General features: G+C 38.7%; 2 protein-coding genes across 3 annotated transcripts in view; one reads left to right on the top strand and one right to left on the bottom strand.

The window, feature by feature from the left end:
• Nucleotides 1-16,106, bottom strand: part of Adck5 (aarF domain containing kinase 5) — a 458,263-nt gene extending 442,157 nt beyond the window's left edge. The window contains exon 1 of the mRNA XM_067159689.2: nt 15,923-16,106. The gene's annotated coding sequence lies outside the window, so the exon portion shown is untranslated. The remainder of the gene's footprint in view (nt 1-15,922) is intronic.
• Nucleotides 15,759-17,483, top strand: part of LOC136886892 (uncharacterized protein F13E9.13, mitochondrial) — a 175,440-nt gene continuing 173,715 nt past the window's right edge. For both annotated transcript variants that reach the window (XM_067159743.2, XM_067159742.2), the window contains exons 1-2: nt 15,759-15,869; nt 16,182-16,264. In XM_067159743.2, coding sequence (XP_067015844.2) covers nt 15,794-15,869; nt 16,182-16,264 — 159 coding nt within the window. In that variant the 5' untranslated portion in view covers nt 15,759-15,793. The remainder of the gene's footprint in view (nt 15,870-16,181; nt 16,265-17,483) is intronic.

Here is a 17,483-nt window from a genome sequence, read left to right as displayed (position 1 = left end):
TAGTATGATCCTTGACCTCTGTAGCCCTAGAAGTTGACACAATATGACTCGCAATCTTATTTGGTGAGATCTCAGAGTACTCCTTGGTCACTGATGAACTGCCTCCAAGTTTTCTCAGGAGGCTCCAAGCTTTTTTGCTTGAATGATGGAAATCCAGCACTTCAACTGTCTCCAGCCACTTCTGTTTCCATGAGGCATTCAAACTACCTAACAGCTCCTCACCAGTTTCATGGTCACCCGTTTCTAGGAATTCGTTATAGCCTCCTGAGACCCAACATTGTACACGTTGAGAGAATTTGATGAAACTTGTTTATACATATTGAAATAGATTAATAAGAAGTGTTATGGAGTAATTTTTTGATATTGATGCCCAGGGCTTAAATGAGGACTGTCCATTTAAATGGACTTTGGGTCTTCTTTTGGTAAAAATGTAAATGAACTTATTTTATTTCTCAATTTTTAATATTCCACTATTTATTGAATTTCAATAGATATTAATCAATTTACAGAAAATAAGGGGAAATCGAGTAAATATACAGGCGCATAAACATCAAACAACAAAATTTGATACAAGACATTTGTCAAAAATGAAATAATAAATTGGAAAGAAGACACTGGAGTCACTTACATAGTTGCTGCAAATACTTGCTATTGTAATGGATATTTTAAAATAATCAATTAGAATGTAAATGTAAAGCCTCCATGGCTCAGGCGGCTGCGTGTTGGCCTCTCACCGCTGGGTTCCGTGGTTCAAATCTCGGTCACTCCATGTGAGATTTGTTCTGGACAAAGTGGAGGCGGGATAGGTTTTTCTCCGGGTATTCCGGTTTTCCCTGTCATCTTTAATTCCAGCAACACACTCAATTATCATTTCATTTCATCTGTCAAGTCATTAATCATTGCCCCAGAGGAGTGCGACAGGCCTCGGCAGCTGGCACAATTCCCATCCTCGCCCCAAGATGGCAGCTTCCTTCATACCATCCCTGACCCGGTCAATGACTGCAAAATAGGTTGTAGGTTTTCATTTTCAATGTAAATGTGAATACTGGCCAAGGAAAAGAACAAATATAACATAGAGCACATTTTAATATGAGGTTTTATGATTTGATTTTTCCCTTCAATCAGTCATCACTTTTCATGGAACTCTGAGAAATAGTTGTTTTTTGTAGTGATGCAGAAGTATTTTTCACATCTCTGGCACATTACTTTTGTTTATATCTATTTATTGGGTTAAAATCTTACAATAGCTACTAAAGCATCAGTGTACAGTATTAAATTTGAGGTTATGGCAGAACAACAATTAACCGCATGTCCAATAAAATGGACATATATTTTAATCTGTATTTTCATGAACTTACTGCATTGAAATCTCATAGTAATTACTAAAATATACAGTTAGGCTATTACTTTAATTTTATGCCAATACACGTATTTTAGAACCATTAATTTAATTTTAATTCCATAGAGAAACTAGAACACTTACTATAATGATGATGCTCCATGGAAAAAAGTTATTCCTAGTTTGTATTGTTTCATACATCAAATTTTCTTCAACAGATAGCAGCACCATACAGTCCACTTGGCTGGACACTGGGTCTCTGTGCCAATTAATGAATACTATGAATATTAGAAGGAATACGATGATGTCCATTCAAATGGGCAGGGGGTCTCAGGAGGATAGAGACATCACTTTCCTCGTTCTACCCAGGAACATAATCTTTCCTGTAAGCCCTTGGAATATACTTTTTGGCTATTGAGGTAACAAGGCCCACAAATCTTTGATAGTTACTGCTACTTGCAGGGATCAATCTGAAGCATTTGTCTAGTTCAGATGAAAATTTTGTCCAGTCTGCCTTTTGAAAGTTCTATCTGGGATGGAGGAATGATTAAATTAAAGGGATGGAGATACTGGTTTCTATGAGTACTGGTCTGTGCTGACCTCTTGGGAAATCTTCCATCACCTTTCTTGAGATGCAATGGGAAAGCCTGCATTATTACTGGTGAAAAAACAGAGGTCTGGATTGTATTCATGTTTCCAACTAGCTGATCTGAATGTTTCCCTATCTTTAGCATAAAAAATAAGCTGTAGGTTAAGTTCTTCAGCTCATGCAACAAGAGCAGTCAATCACTACTACTGATCTGCATTTAGGGCATCGACTGATGCCTTCAACATTAAGTTGGCAAATTTTGATGCCATTTCCCAATTTCTTTGTCATGGGGCTCTGAAAAGAGCCTTTGGGAACAGTAGTTTGAATTGGTGGAATCTGCATGTTTCAATTTGCCAGGAGATCTTATAAAGATAGTCTGGCAGCCAAGTGTGATTGTGGTGCACCTGTTCAGACAATCCAACATATTGTGCTGAGTGCAACTTACGAGCCTATCGTGGGAACTGGACAGACTTCCTCAGTGCTTTGCCAGCTTCGCTTGAATGGATAGATACTTTAGACATTGGGCTGTGAATTGTCAAGTGCCTTATCCACAGTAGTTTGTAATTGTGAAGTTACTTTGTAAGGGGTGAAGTACAGTGGGGACTTCAAGGGCCCTGGGACCGCTACGGTAGCTGTGAAGGCCCATCAGGAACTCTGAAAAGTGGTGGCAAAAGGGGGTCTGGTTAAGATGCAGCAGGTCGTTATGCTACTTAGGTTCCAGAATGGGTTTAAAAAAAAAGTAAATGCAATGTAAATTTTAATCTTATACCAGTTGTATAGTGTCATTTGAAGTAATTTCACATACTGTATATCAGTTGACTATATTTGTAAGTAGTACAGGAGATATTATAAGTAGAATTTTGTAAACAATATAAATTTATTAAAGATGAGCTGTGTGTTTAATAGAAAATATTGTTAGCGTAAATTGTACAATATTGTATTATAGGAAAATTTTCTTCTCTTGTTAATTTAATATTTAGTGCTTGACAATAATGTTTTTTAGTGTACCATTAGCCACTGAGGTAGACACCTCATTTGCAAATAAAGAGATTTTGATTTTGATAAGTATATGGTTAATTTATACCTTTATCTCATAAGCATGTTTTCCTTTCCATATGCTACATAATGAACTTATCTTATTTGTGTTTTTGTGTGTATTTTAACTATCATTCAAGATCACATCTGAAGATGTTTTCCATGGAAAACAAAATATGTACCAACAAAAGTTTTCAAAAATAAATTAATGTTACTGTAATCTAAGAAAATTGTAAGATTTTAAAGTGGTAGGAAGGTGGAACGTCCTAAATGTACAAGTTGGAATTTGTTATATACACTACTCCTTTGTCGTTAATCACTCAGAACAAATTGTGCTGCTCCAGTTCGCGTACCAAATAGTCCTGATGTGGGTCCCATATATTAGAACCATACTCTACTTGGGATCTTACTAGTGACTTATACACCCTCTCCTTTACAACCTTACTACAACCCCTAAATGGTAGAAATTCAGTAACTATGCCATACGTTTTATAACATTTTAATGGATTGGAAATAGTACAAATCTTACCTGGAACACCTTGCAGAGGAGAGGACCCCACCTGCCAGTACCCAGAAGCACATTTACTTTTATAACCTAATGTAATTTAGCATACGCCATTTTTCATTGATGAAGCATGCAGTAGCATTTCCATTAGCTGAGACACAATCGGATATGACGTTATTCCCAGTAATCAAGCCAAATGCATTCTGTTACCAACCCGTGCACAATAAAAACACAACTAAATGCAGTCTGCAACAAAACAAAGTACAATACGGAAGAACAATTATTTTCTACTAAACTTACGTTAATGTAGCGGAGGATAGAGCATGCTCGCAGCCTTGAAAAATTTGTTCACCCCCAATCCAGACCAATAGTTTTGTTGCTAACCAGACCTCACCAATCCGGAAAAATAGATTTGTCACTGGCCTGAATTATAACTGAATTCAGCTTTTTGCCACTGTCCAACATAGAACGCGCTGCTATTGCCCTACAGAATGCTTAAGACCTAAAAGCCGCTTTGCAGTCCTAGCTTGGGGGCTTATGCCCCCCAGACCTTCTTTGCTTCCTCACAGTCCAATGGTTATATCTACATTACTAGTTCTTGAGTTCAAAAGTAGCATTGCCACACCTGACAATGTACCACCAATTGTTAAGTTCAAGAGTTGGCAGCCTTGCGCACCACACAATCACAAGAAATAAATCAAACTTTCCAATACAATATATAAAGTAAATAATATTGCATCAGTCTTGGGACTAGTTTCAGCCACTTAGTGGCCATTTTCAGTCAAAATAAGAATTAAACAGATTATGTGATAACTAAAACATATGGATACAAGACAAATACAATGTTTCAGGAATAATTCATCGTCATCATCATCATCATCATCGTTGACCATCTCCAGTTGCCCGGGTGTGGTGTACGAGCCCCCTCCATGTTTGTCTGTCCATGAACCCCTGTTCCCTCATAATCTTCTCCCAATCTTGTCCTCTCTCCTCAACATCTTTCTTCACCACATCTGTCCATTTTCCTCTGGGTTTGTCCACTGGTCTTTTTTTCCTTTTACTTCTCTTCCATATTCTCTTCTTGCAATCCTACTTGCATTCATCCTCCTTATATGGCCAAACCACTTCAGTCTTGCTTTCTGAATCCTCTGTAGTAGAGAGTCTCCTATTACCACCTCCTCTCGGACTTTTTCATTCCTGAACTTGTCCTTCCTGGTCTTCTGTATCATGGTGCATAGGAACTTCATTTCTGCAGCTTGGAGTTTTGAGATGTCTTGTCTCGTTAGCATGGTAGTTTCCAAGCTATACGTGAGGATAGGTGTATAATGTGATTTCTATAATGTCATCTTTGCTTTTGATGGTACATCTTTATCCCACAGCAGCTGTCTTACTTGGTGGTGAAATTGAGTTGCCTTGCTCATTCAACTGTCCACCTCATACTTTGCAAGGTTGTCTTTTGATACTATACTACCCAAGTACTTAAACGTTGGAGTACTGTCCAGTTTGGTGTCATTTATTCTGATTTGTGGTTTGCCATCTTCCCTCTGTAACTTCATCACCACTGTCTTAGCCACATTGATATTTAAATCATACCTCTTAAACTCTTGACTCAATTTTTGCAGCTTTTTCCTCTCTACAACATTTTCGGTTTCACCCCAGAATAGCACATCGTCTGCAAAGATGAAAGCTTTCACGTCTTGCTGCTCCTTCCTTTTTAGAGCCTTTATTATGGCATCCATCACAGTGATAAATAGGAGGGGTGACAAAGGACTGCCTTGTTGTACTTCTCTCTTTGTTTCAAACCATTTGGACAGCCCACAACCCACTTACACACAACTTCCGATTTTATCATACAGCATCTTCACTTTTGCAATAAGACTGTCATGAACTTCCAGCTCTTTTAGGCATTTCCAGATAGGCTTCCTTGGTATGCTATTATAAGCCTTTTCGATGTCTAGGAATAGTAGAAAAAGTGGTTTGCCTTTTCCCCAGTGCTTTTCCATTCATCCTGACAGCAAAGATAAGGTCTTTCGTTGTTCTTCCAGGCCTAAAACCATATTGTTCCTTTTCCAATAAAGGTTCTACAATTTCTCTAATCTACTCTCTGTGATTATGTCCAGAAGTTCTAGATCATGAGAGGGCAGAGTAATTCCACGATAGTTGATGCATTTCTGTCTACTCCCCTTCTTGAAAAGAGGTACGATTATACCCTTCTTCCAGTCTTCAGGCATAGTGTTTTCCTGCCAAACTGTGTTAAGGAGTCTATATAAACACTGGACTGCTGGAGTTCCTGCTGCTCGCAACATATCTGTACTTAACTCATCCACTCCAACTACTTTTCCTTTCCTCATATTTTTCATGGACTTTTCTATCTCCAGCCATGTAACTGGGGGTCTATTCTTCTACTTTCCTCATTACTACAGGGTTCCTCACTGTCTGATGTAGTGCTCGCTACTCCATTTAAGAGGATTTCATCTTCTTCTCACACTAAGGTTCCGTTGTCCCTTTCTATTGCCTTTATATCCTCTTGTTCACACCTTCTGTTCTTGACTACCCTGTACAATAATTTCCTATTTCCTCTGCTGTCTAATTCCAATTGATGCACAAACTCATTCCATGCTTTTTCCTTCTCATCTCCTACCACCCTCTTAACAATGAGTTTTCTTTGTTCTATAAAGTTCCTGTAGTCTATTAACTTCTTAGCTTACTTGGTTTTGGATAGTTTTTTGCTTTTCTTTATCTAGCATCTTTTTTGCTTGGTTTCTTGCTTTAATAGCTGTTTTGACTGTGTTGTTCCACCAAGGTGTATCTATTTCCTTCTTGGTTGATCCTGTTAACCCATAGAGTTCTTTAACTTCTCCCACAAATGTACCGGTATCTTTAAAAAAGTTCCACTCTTTCTCTACTGTTGTTGTTTCTTCCCGTGGTAGATTTTGTTGTATTCTATTCTGATATTCTTCCTGGAACTGAGCTTTTTCTAATTTCAATATCTTTACGTTTTGTTTTTTTCCTTGTTTTCTTCTGAATTTAATTTGTCGTATGGTCAAAGTCCATGATCAACAATCTATGGTCGCTGTCCATACTTTTGCTAGGAATGACCTTGACATCAGTCAACCATTTCCCCCCACCTTTGTTTATGATGACATAATTGATCAGAGATTTCTGTTTGCCATCCCAGCTATACCTTGTTATTTTGCGGCTCTCCTGTTTTTTGAAGGTGTTCTTGATGATCATGCCATTTATTCTACAAAGATCAATCAAATGTTCACCTTCTGCATTTCTGTTTCCAAACTCATGTGGCCCAACGATATCCTCACAGCCTTTTCTGTTTGCTCCAACTTTTGCATTTAGGTCTCCAATAATGATAACGTTTTCTTCATCGATTACATCATCTAAGTCTTGAAGAAATTTTTTCTTTATCATCAGCAATGCATCCAGTCTGTGTGGCGTATACTTGTGCAATCACAAAATTTGTTGACTCTAACTGTATAGATAATTTTATGATCCTGCCGTTCTTGTAGGAAACTTCTGACAAGGGATCCATATCTTTTGTCAGTAAAAATTCCACACCATTTTTGGCCTCTTTTTTCAGTCCACACCAATATAATTTGTAGCCGCCTCTGAGAATCTTGCTACCTGTCTTTCTCCATTTTGTTTTGCTCAGACCCAATATAGATATGTTTCTCCTTTGCATCATATCTACGAGTTCTTCGATCTTACCAGTTAAGGTCAATATATTCATGGTCTGAATTCGTACTTTTCTCTTCTTGCAAATCCGTCTATCATCGGAACCATGTTGGCCGTCACACCTGATAAATCTGCTCAAAGACTGTGTATAAGAAAGAATTATTTTTATCTGAGACAAGATAGGAATTAAAAGGTCAAATAAAATGTTTGATTTCTCTGAAATTTCTTTTATAATCTTTTTATAATCTCTTTAAATTCCCCTCCCAGCAGCAGTCTTTCTTTCCACATCATTCAGCCCCACCTTAGACACCCCTTCTCTCCTTCTCCCCTCCCTTCTTTATTCCTCCTCCCCTCCTCTCCCTATCTATTCCTTTGTTTCCATTGCCTGCTTCCTACATCATATCAGTGCTTGTTCCCTATCCACTCATTTGTTTCCATGGCCTGCCTGCTTCCTCCAGAGTGTCAGTATTTGTTCTACATCAGGCGTTAGATATACTGTACATTTCACTATAGAGGTGAGTCTTGTAAATAATTTTTCTCCTTTTAAATTTCTCTTCTGTTTGTTTATTCATTCCTAATTCTGGCTACTATTTCCAGATTTCCTTCATTGCCTGAGGTCCTAATTAAACTTAAAGACATCATATTATGACAAAAAGATCACAACCATAATTTCTGTTATTATATGTATTTTAATGTTATAATTATTCCTGCAACATTGTCTTTGTCTTGTATGTACATATGTTTTAGTTATCACATAATCTGTTTAATTTTTATTTTGGATGAAGATGGCCACCAAATGGCTGAAACTAGTCCCAAGACTGATGCAATATTATTTAATTTATATATTGTATTGGAAAGGTGGACCCTCTCGTTGATTTATTTCTTGTGATTGTGTGGTGCGCAAAGCTGCCAACTCTTGAACTTAACAATATTAATATTAATATTATTTACTTCATATATTATATTGAAAAGCTGGACCCTCTTGTCAATTTATTTCTTATAATTGCACTTCAATACGAAGAAAAATGAAATTTATAGTTTATAACCACACAATCACGTCAACTGCGAAAAAGAAACAAACGACAGCGCAAAAACGTGTAGATGTCCGCACTGAAAAAGTGGTGTAGTAACTCAACTTTTGTCCCCCTTCCCTAAATACTCTCATAACCATGTGAAGAGATCTATAACATTTCTCAACAACTTTGTTAATATGATTACCCTAATGAACACCTAGGTACTTACAGTGTTCCCCATGATGTACTATAACCCCATCAACACTGTAATTAAAACTGAGAGGACTTTTCCTCTCAGTGAAACTTACAACTTGACCTTTCAACCCATTTACCATCATACCATTATCCGCTGTCCATCTCACAACGTTGTCTAGGTTCCTTCCCCCTGCAGTCATTCACAATCCTACAACTCAGTTACTACCCTATTCAGTATAACATCATCCGCAAATGGTCTTATCTGTGATTCCAGTTCTTTACTCATATAATTTATATATTAGAAAACATAAAGGCCCAACAATACTGCCCTGCTGGACCGTCTCTTAATCATTACAGGATCAGATATCAATTCACCAACTTTCTCTCAGTTCTATTTTCTAGAAATTTAGCCACCCATTCTACCATTCTTTTGTTTCGTCCAATAGCCCTCATTTTTGTCAGTAATCTCCCATGATCTACCCTATCAAAAGCCTTGGATAGGTCAATAGTGATACAGTCCATTTGACCTTCTGAATCTACAATCCCATTTAAGTGATTACCCCAATGATGATTTTTCCTTATATTAACACCCAGATACTTACAATAATCCCCAAAAGGAACTTTCACCCCATCAACACAGTAATTAAAACTCAGAGGACGTTTCCTATTTGTGAAACTCAAAAACTGACTTTTATCCCTGTTTATTATCATACCATTGCCTACTGTCCATCTCACAACATTATCAAGGTCATTTTGCAGTTGCTCACAATCTTGTAACTTATTTATTACTCTATACAAAATAACATCATCCACAAAAAGCCTTACCTCTGATTCCATTCCTTTACTCAAATCATTTATATATATATATATATATATATATATATATATAAGAAAACGTAAAGGTCCAATAACATTGCCTTGAGGAATTCCCTCTTAGTTATTACAGGGTTAGATAAAGCTTTGCCTACTCTAATTCTCTGGGATCTAATTTTCTACAAATATAGTAACCCATTCAGTCACTCTTTTGTCTTTTGTCTAGTCCAATTGCACTCATTTTTGCCAGTAGTCTTCTATGATCCACCCTATCAAATGCTTTAGACAGGTCAATCGCAATACAGTCCATTTGACCTCCAGAATCCAAAATATCTGCCTTATCTTGCTGGAATCCTTCAAGCTGAGCTTCAATGGAATAACCTTTCCTAAACTCAAACTACACTGCTATCAAACCAGTTAGTAATTTTGCAAATGTGTCTAATATACTGTAATAAGAAAATGCTTTCCTAGAGCTCACAAACAACATGTCAAGTTGATTGGTCTGTAATTATCCGCTTTATGTTTGTCATCCTTTCCCTTGTATACTGGGGCTACTATTGCAACTCTCCATTCATTTGGTATCGCTCCTTCATGCAAACGGTAATCAAATAAATATTTCAGATATGGCTCTATATCCCAACCCATTGCCTTTAATATATCCCCAGAAATCTTATCAATCCCAGCTGCTTTTCTAGCTTTCAACCTTTCTTTTTTTTCTAAATGCTATTTGTTCGGGGCGTTGACCTCGAAAGATCTTTTGCCCCTACTTGCACCATATGTTGTGAACCTGCATGTATTTGTAAATGCAGAAGTGTAAAGTGTTGAATGTGAAGAAAGGGACAATAAGGACGGCACATACACCCAGTCCAGGCCAGGGATATTAATAATTTATAATTAAAAACCCCTGACCCGGCCGAGAATCGAATCCGAGGCAGCCGGGTGACAGGCGGACGCGTTGCCCGCTACACCGCGAGGCCGGACAGCTTTCAACTTTAGTATCCTTTTGTAAATATCTTCAGGTAAATTTCAATTTGGCTTCAGAAGAAATGTAGGAACACGTGAAGCTATCCTGACTTTACGTCTGATCTTAGAAGATCGAATCAAGAAGGACAAGCCCACGTACATGGCATTCGTAGATCTAGAAAAGGCATTCGATAATGTTGATTGGACCAAGCTATTTATGATTCTGAAGATGATAGGGATCAGATACCGAGAACGAAGAATTATCTACAATCTGTATAAAAATCAGTCTGCAGTGATAAGAATCGAGGGCTTTGAAAAAGAAGCAGCAATCCAGAAAGGAGTGAGGCAAGGCTGCAGTTTGTCCCCTCTCTTTTTCAATGTTTACATAGAACAGGCAGTAAAGGAAATCAAAGAGAAATTTGGAAAGGGAATCACAGTCCAGGGAGAGGAAATCAAAACCTTGAAATTTGCCGATGATATTGTTATTTTATCTGAGACTGCAGAAGATCTCGAGAAGTTGCTGAATGGTATGGATGAAGTCTTGGGTAAGGAGTACAAGATGAAAATAAATAAGTCCAAAACAAAAGTAATGGAGTGCAGTCGAACGAAGGCAGGTGATGCAGGAAATATTAGGTTAGGAAATGAAGTCTTAAAGGAAGTAGATGAATATTGTTACTTGGGTAGTAAAATAACTAACGATGGCAGAAGTAAGGAGGACATAAAATGCAGACTAGCACAAGCAAGGAAGAGCTTTCTTAAGAAAAGAAATTTGCTCACTTCAAACATTGATATCGGAATTAGAAAGATGTTTTTGAAGACTTTCGTATGGAGCGTGGCATTGTATGGAAGTGAAACATGGACGATAACTGGCTCAGAAAGAAAGAGAATAGAAGCTTTTGAAATGTGGTGTTACAGAAGAATGCTGAAGGTGAGATGGATAGATCGAATCACGAATGAAGAGATACTGAATCGAATTGGTGAGAGGAGATCGATTTGGCTAAATTTGACGAGAAGAAGAGATAGAATGATAGGACACATCTTAAGACACCCAGGACTTGTTCAGTTGGTTTTTGAAGGAAGTGTAGGGGGTAAGAACGGTAGGGGTAGACCAAGATATGAATATGACAAGCAGATTAGAGCAGATGTAGGATGCAGTAGTTACGTAGAAATGAAAAGGTCAGCACAGGATAGGGTGGCATGGAGAGCTGCATCAAACCAGTCTGTGGACTGATGACTCAAACAACAACAAATTTCAGTAACATACCAGTATTAATCGCCACCTCTATTTGGATATTATCTTTATATTCAACTACCTTTGGATACTGCTGACTGAATACTACTTCTGCCTTCTGTAAGTTCTCACATATACTTTCCCCTTGTTCATTAATAATCCCTGGAATGTCCTTTCTGGAACCTGTTTCTGCCGTAAAGTATCTACAGTATACATATCCTTTCATTGCTCACTGAAATTCGTATGAAGGCCAATTATGTTTGCCATCATGTTATCCTTAGCTGATTGTTTTGCTAAATTCAATTTTCCAGTAACTTAAGCTCCTTTAATCTCTCCTTACTCATGCAACCATTCCTAACACTATTTCTTTTTAATCTGCACCTCCTTGGAATCTCTCTCTATTTTCCTGTTACAATATGATGGGTCCTTACCATTCCTTACCACATTTAAAATTAAGTATCTGTTTTCACACTCCTCAACAATTGCTTTAAAATCATTCCATAGGTTATTTACATATTTATTTACCACTTTCCATTGATCATGATATTTTTTTAAATGTCTTCATGCCTCTCTTATCAACCAAGTCACATGGTATTGCCTAATAGTCCTACTTTTACAACATTCCTTTCTATCACATTTATTTATAACTACGACAAAAACAGCCTCATGATCACTTATAATATCTATCACTTCAGTTTGTCTATAGGGCTCATCTGGTTTTATCAGCACCATGTCTAGGATATTTTTCTCTCTAGTTCGTTCCATCACTTTTTGATTCAGCTGTCCTTCCCTTATTAACTTATTCACCATTTGTTCATCACGCTTTCTGTCATCCGCATTCCCTTCCCAGTTTACACTTGGCAAGTTCAGATCACACGATACAATAATGTTCCCTTCTGTGTCGATCCCTGCATGGCTGATTATCACATCAAATGATTCTGCATCATCGTCAGTGCCAGCCTTCCCAGGTCTGCAAACCCCCAAAACATCAAGTTGCCTGTTATATCTACAGGTAAGTCTTACACCTAGAATTTCATGTTCCTCATTCTGAACTTTTCCGTAGCTTACAAATTCTTCTTTCACCAGTATGAATACTCCCCCTCCTATCATTCCTAACCTGTCCCTACAATATGCACTCCAGTTCCATGAGAAAATTTTTGCATCCATAAAATCACTTTTCAGCCCTGATTTACCTATTACAAAATCTGTTAAATATATATCAAATTAATTATATTCCTATCTGAACAATATTTCTACAGTTTAACATTTAACAATTATTTGACTTCATGCTCTCTATTCTGTCATCACACCGTTTCCCTGAATGTACCTCCCTATAACTGTTTTTAACAAAGCCCCTAAATATATGTACCACTGTGGTTCAAGTGAAGGCCATTTGAGCGTAGATCCCTGTCTCCTAACCACTCATTAGGATCTACAAATCTCACTATTAATTTCCCACATACCTATTCCAAAGTTTCATTTAAATCCCAAATACCCTCCTGTCAGTATCCCAGTGATAACAATCTCAGCTTCCTTAAACTACTTCTGTGCTGCTGCTGCTGCTGCAACCAGATCCCACACATCCAAACTTTGTTAGTACCTATTCCTGCTTGCCTTATATTATTGGTAGGCCTACCAACATGGAAAATTGCCATCTTCTCCTTCCCTTATATTTTCCACAACAACTGCCTTAACCTAATTCCTGGATAAAACCCTACTCTGGTTCCCTTTCCTCCATACACTTTTCCCACAATCCCGAAATACAGAGAGCATACAGATAGTAGCAAACAGAGAACTGTGGAAGTGCATAATTCATTTACAGAGGCTTAGCAGACTGAATGCTAAATGACATAACAGTCTACACCTATATTAAAGATGTATGTATGTAAGACAACCATCATGGCACACTCCAGGGCAGTTCCTTCAGCAAGCGAGATTCTTAGAAGGATCGGTAGCATCAGCAAACCTTTCTACCACATCCTCAAATCATCAAGAATCCTAGACAAGATACTTTATAGGCTTTTGGGTTTATGCCGTGTCAAGAAAATAAGGTGAAATTCTTTACGTTTCGCAGAGAACTGGCTCTGCGTCATCAGAAGAAAATCTTGACTGTCCACGAGAAAGCCTTCTTAAACAATGACTTTTTTGAAATTTAGACGTTATAATAGAAGTGGAAATGGTACGTTCATTCATCACCAGATGGCTCCCCGTACGTGGCACAGCGCTAGCGCTCGAAGCGGAAGCTGACCGAACCATCAGAATCAGTCTAGGACGGTCACATAACGTGTGTACGTAATATATGACACTGACGGGTGTATGACATTGACAGAAGCCTGGAAAGAAACATCTGACGATGAGGATCGTACAAATTTGGAAAACACCGAGATGAAATAACAATAGTGAAGGGACAGGGTAGGGAACTACCTACATAAATTCCCACTTTTACATCCTGGGGTATACAAAATTCCCTGTACTTGCGGTAAGGTATACATCAGCCAAACATGCCGGTCCATTGGTACCCGTATCAAGGAACATGAACGTAATATTAGTCTCAACCAGCCAGGCAAATCGGCAATAGCTGAGCAGGCTCTATTGTCAGATCATGACGTCATGTTCCAAGATGTTCGAGCTCTTACCCACACTAGACACTACAGGTCCAGGATTATACGGGAAGCTGTGGAAATACGTAGAAATCTTAACAATTTCAACAGGGACACTGGCTATCAATTAAGTAATACCTGGTTGCCAGCCATTAAGGATTTACATAGGTAGTTCCCTTCCCTGTCCCTTCACTATTGTTATTTCATCTTGGTGTTTTCCAAATTCGTACGTTCCTCATCGCCAGATGTTTCATTCCAGGCTTGTGTCAATGTCATATGTTATGTACACATGTTATGTGACCCTCTTAGACTGATTCTGATGGTTCGGTCAGCTTCCACTTCAAGCGCTAGCGCTGTGCCACGTCTGGGGAGCCATCTGGTGATGAATGAACGTACCATTTCCACTTCTATTATAACGTCTACATTTTTTAGAAAGTCATTGTTTACATTGTTTAAGAAGCCTTTCTCATGGACAGTCGAGATTTTCTTCTGATGATGCAGAGCACAGTTCTCTGCGATACGTAAAGAATTTCACCTTATTTTCTTGACACAGCATAAGCCCAAAAGCCTATACAGTATCATGTCTATAAATACGGACGGTGAAAGCATCGATGGCAACATCAAGAATCCTATAGTCCTATAGCTAGAGCCCTGCACGGATATACAAAATATGGCTTTCCGCATACGCGAATGGTTATATGCGGATATTGTTAATATTTAAGTATATCATATCCAAGGTATTGAAACGGGCAGATCTGTTAACATAGTATAATAGGCCTGATACCTGGCACCAGACCCCCCATAGTCGCAGGTTTATGAGGGATTTTCTCTTACGACAACTACCGACGTATTGACCTTCGTTCCTTCCATTGACTGCGGACAGGAGCCAGTTAGGCTTAGGTCCGATTTACGGCTTTATGGTCTCAAAGCTCTTTATACTGCCCCATACCAACGTCAAGGGTTGCCTAAGCACAAGCAAAAACCCCGTGGCGCAACAGCCCCAAGGGTCATGGCCTACCAAACGACCGCTGCTCAGCCCGCAGGCCTGCAGATTACGAGGTGTCGCGTGGTTAGCATGACGAATCACCGCGGCCGTTATTCTTGGCTTTCAAAAATAAGACTACCTGAGTGAAAACTCATAAATTTCATTATTTATAAATTATCAGCAAAATTATCCGCACTGCCATACAGTTTGCATCCGGCAAGACATTAACAGCGCGGATATCCGTGCATGGTTCCACCTATAGCCCAAGCCTGCCTTACCTTAGGGAATTCTCAAAACCTACCAGGGTAGATTGGAGTCATACTGATTAAACTGGGACTGAGGCCCCTCCTTGTTGCGACTACGATAAATGTCAGTTTATCACATACCAGTACCCTTCGAACAGCCCTTTTAAATTCTCACAATAAAAGGCCGCTAAAACTCTCGGCGGTGATGACAATTCTCTTTGATTTTATGTCGTGTTGAATGGTGGGTTAGTCGGTAAGGTACCGGTTGTCATCAAAAGGTGTTCTTTCAGTTCTGTGGTCAAAACTAAAAGTAGTGACTTCATGTGGAATGTCAATTATTATTCGGCCACCCTCCAGTAGGCCTATACTGTACAGCATACAGGGATTAAATCCTTTAAGTTTGTTTCTATATGCCCGGCGAATAACCCTTTCATTAACGAGAACTTAACCGTTCGGTAATAGGCTAATGACTGTAATAATTTTAGTCCCTTATACCTATTGCAAACAGGCCAATAATTTGACATTCGATCACGTCTAACCTCAATTCGTAGGCGACGGCCCACTGTCTCCTCACCCGGGATTTCGAGTTAACCATGTTGCGTTTTCGCCAAGTGTTCAGTAAAATGAAATGTAATGTTATAGGTATGATTCACGTCGGAGCTTTGCCAGGTACGAATGTATACATATATACAGCCGAAAGATAATTATTAAATGTTACTCACCAAAAAAGTAATTTAGTTGTCGATATCTCAATATGGTCTTGGCATGCCCACCACGTGGTTGTGACTGCGAGAAAGGACAGCTGATTATGAAGTTATCGAAATGCCTCTGACCTTCGGTTTTTCAGCCGTACAACAAATTCACATTCAGACTAATAAACCATAATAGTCCTTCTCTATCAATGTTTTAGGTAATATTGCTCATTTTCTAAACAAACAAAAAGAGTGTAATGTATATTGTTTGACTTAATTTTCATTTTAGGTTCCCCCTGTTACGAAGGTTCTGTTCAGAAGTTAGTAGATGATGCCTGCGAAGAAGCTGAACGCTATAAAGCATGTGAACTGGTAAGTCATCGGTGAGAAATAATGATACCGAAGTCAGGTGAAAGCGAAGGTAGGCTACCGGTAATAGGAAATTAATAATGCTACTACCGGTACAAACAAGAAAAAACGAGAATAAATAGGCCTAAGCGTTACAACCGTTTCAACATTTTCAACCTCGTCTTTGAATGTAGTAATAGTGGCTGCCTTCGTGGACAGTCCTTCGGCCGTAAGGAATATGATCTACATGCCAGTGGCGGCTGCTGGTATCTGAAGCTGGGTGTTGCACCAAAATTTTTAGTCACATTTTTATACGAGAAGCTTACAGAAATAACAAGAAATCGTTAAGTAATGAACTACATTCCTATTAAACCTGAAATACATCCGGCAATTAAAACACAGGAAATAAGAGGCTTATTATACAGTTATTCTTACCTCACTTGAATTGAAAATTTACTCTCCTGTTTTTCAATTGATGCAAAATATTGTGGGTGGGCCAGTATGGCCTACCCTAGTGTCATGGAAAAGAAATTACCGTTGCGAGAGGAGAGAAAGCAGGAATGAAGTAATCTCTGCAGAGTGGTGCAATCTGATGGGGACTGGAATTGTTTCTTGATAGGGAGCTTGCTGGTCTTTTGCGACACCCAAGGACCGATACTGGCGAACGTGCTACCTGATGCTACGTACAGGTTTAGCCTCGTCCCTGCAGAAACTACATTGCGCTGTGCTGTCCACTTTGAAGTTGCAGTAGGAAAGCAAACCCCCCCGAGTTTCATTCAAAGCCAGCAGCAATTATCGGTCCTTTATGAAACATTAGTACATCGAACGATTAAAGATGGTTATTAGAATATATGTTAGGTTTATTACACTAGAAAATTAGAAGAAAAGATGACAAATGAAGTGTAAAATTATTGGGAGTTGTGCAACACTGCAACAATACCACACACTGCCCATGCCACATGTCCATCTTAAAGTAGGCCTGCTGTATCTCCTCAATCAAAGAGGATATATGAGGCTATTAGTGCAATATTTGCCTAACCAAATTTTTTAGATGAAGTGTGATATTGACCTATAACAGCCGTTTATGGTACCAGTACCCGGTGCACAAACATGTTGTGGTGCTACATTGTGAACGTTGGGAACAGACAGCCTTGGCCACAGTAGCCACCGAGTTTAGGCCATGAAGTTCTATTAGGGCCTAAAGAATAATATTGCACTTCATCCAAAAATGTTGGGAGTTGGC

Source organism: Anabrus simplex, chromosome 1, assembly GCF_040414725.1.
Source record: "Anabrus simplex isolate iqAnaSimp1 chromosome 1, ASM4041472v1, whole genome shotgun sequence".
Taxonomy (NCBI): Eukaryota; Metazoa; Arthropoda; class Insecta; order Orthoptera; family Tettigoniidae; genus Anabrus; species Anabrus simplex.
Note: the sequence above shows the minus strand (reverse complement) of the source record. Positions and strands in the feature narration are given on the sequence as shown.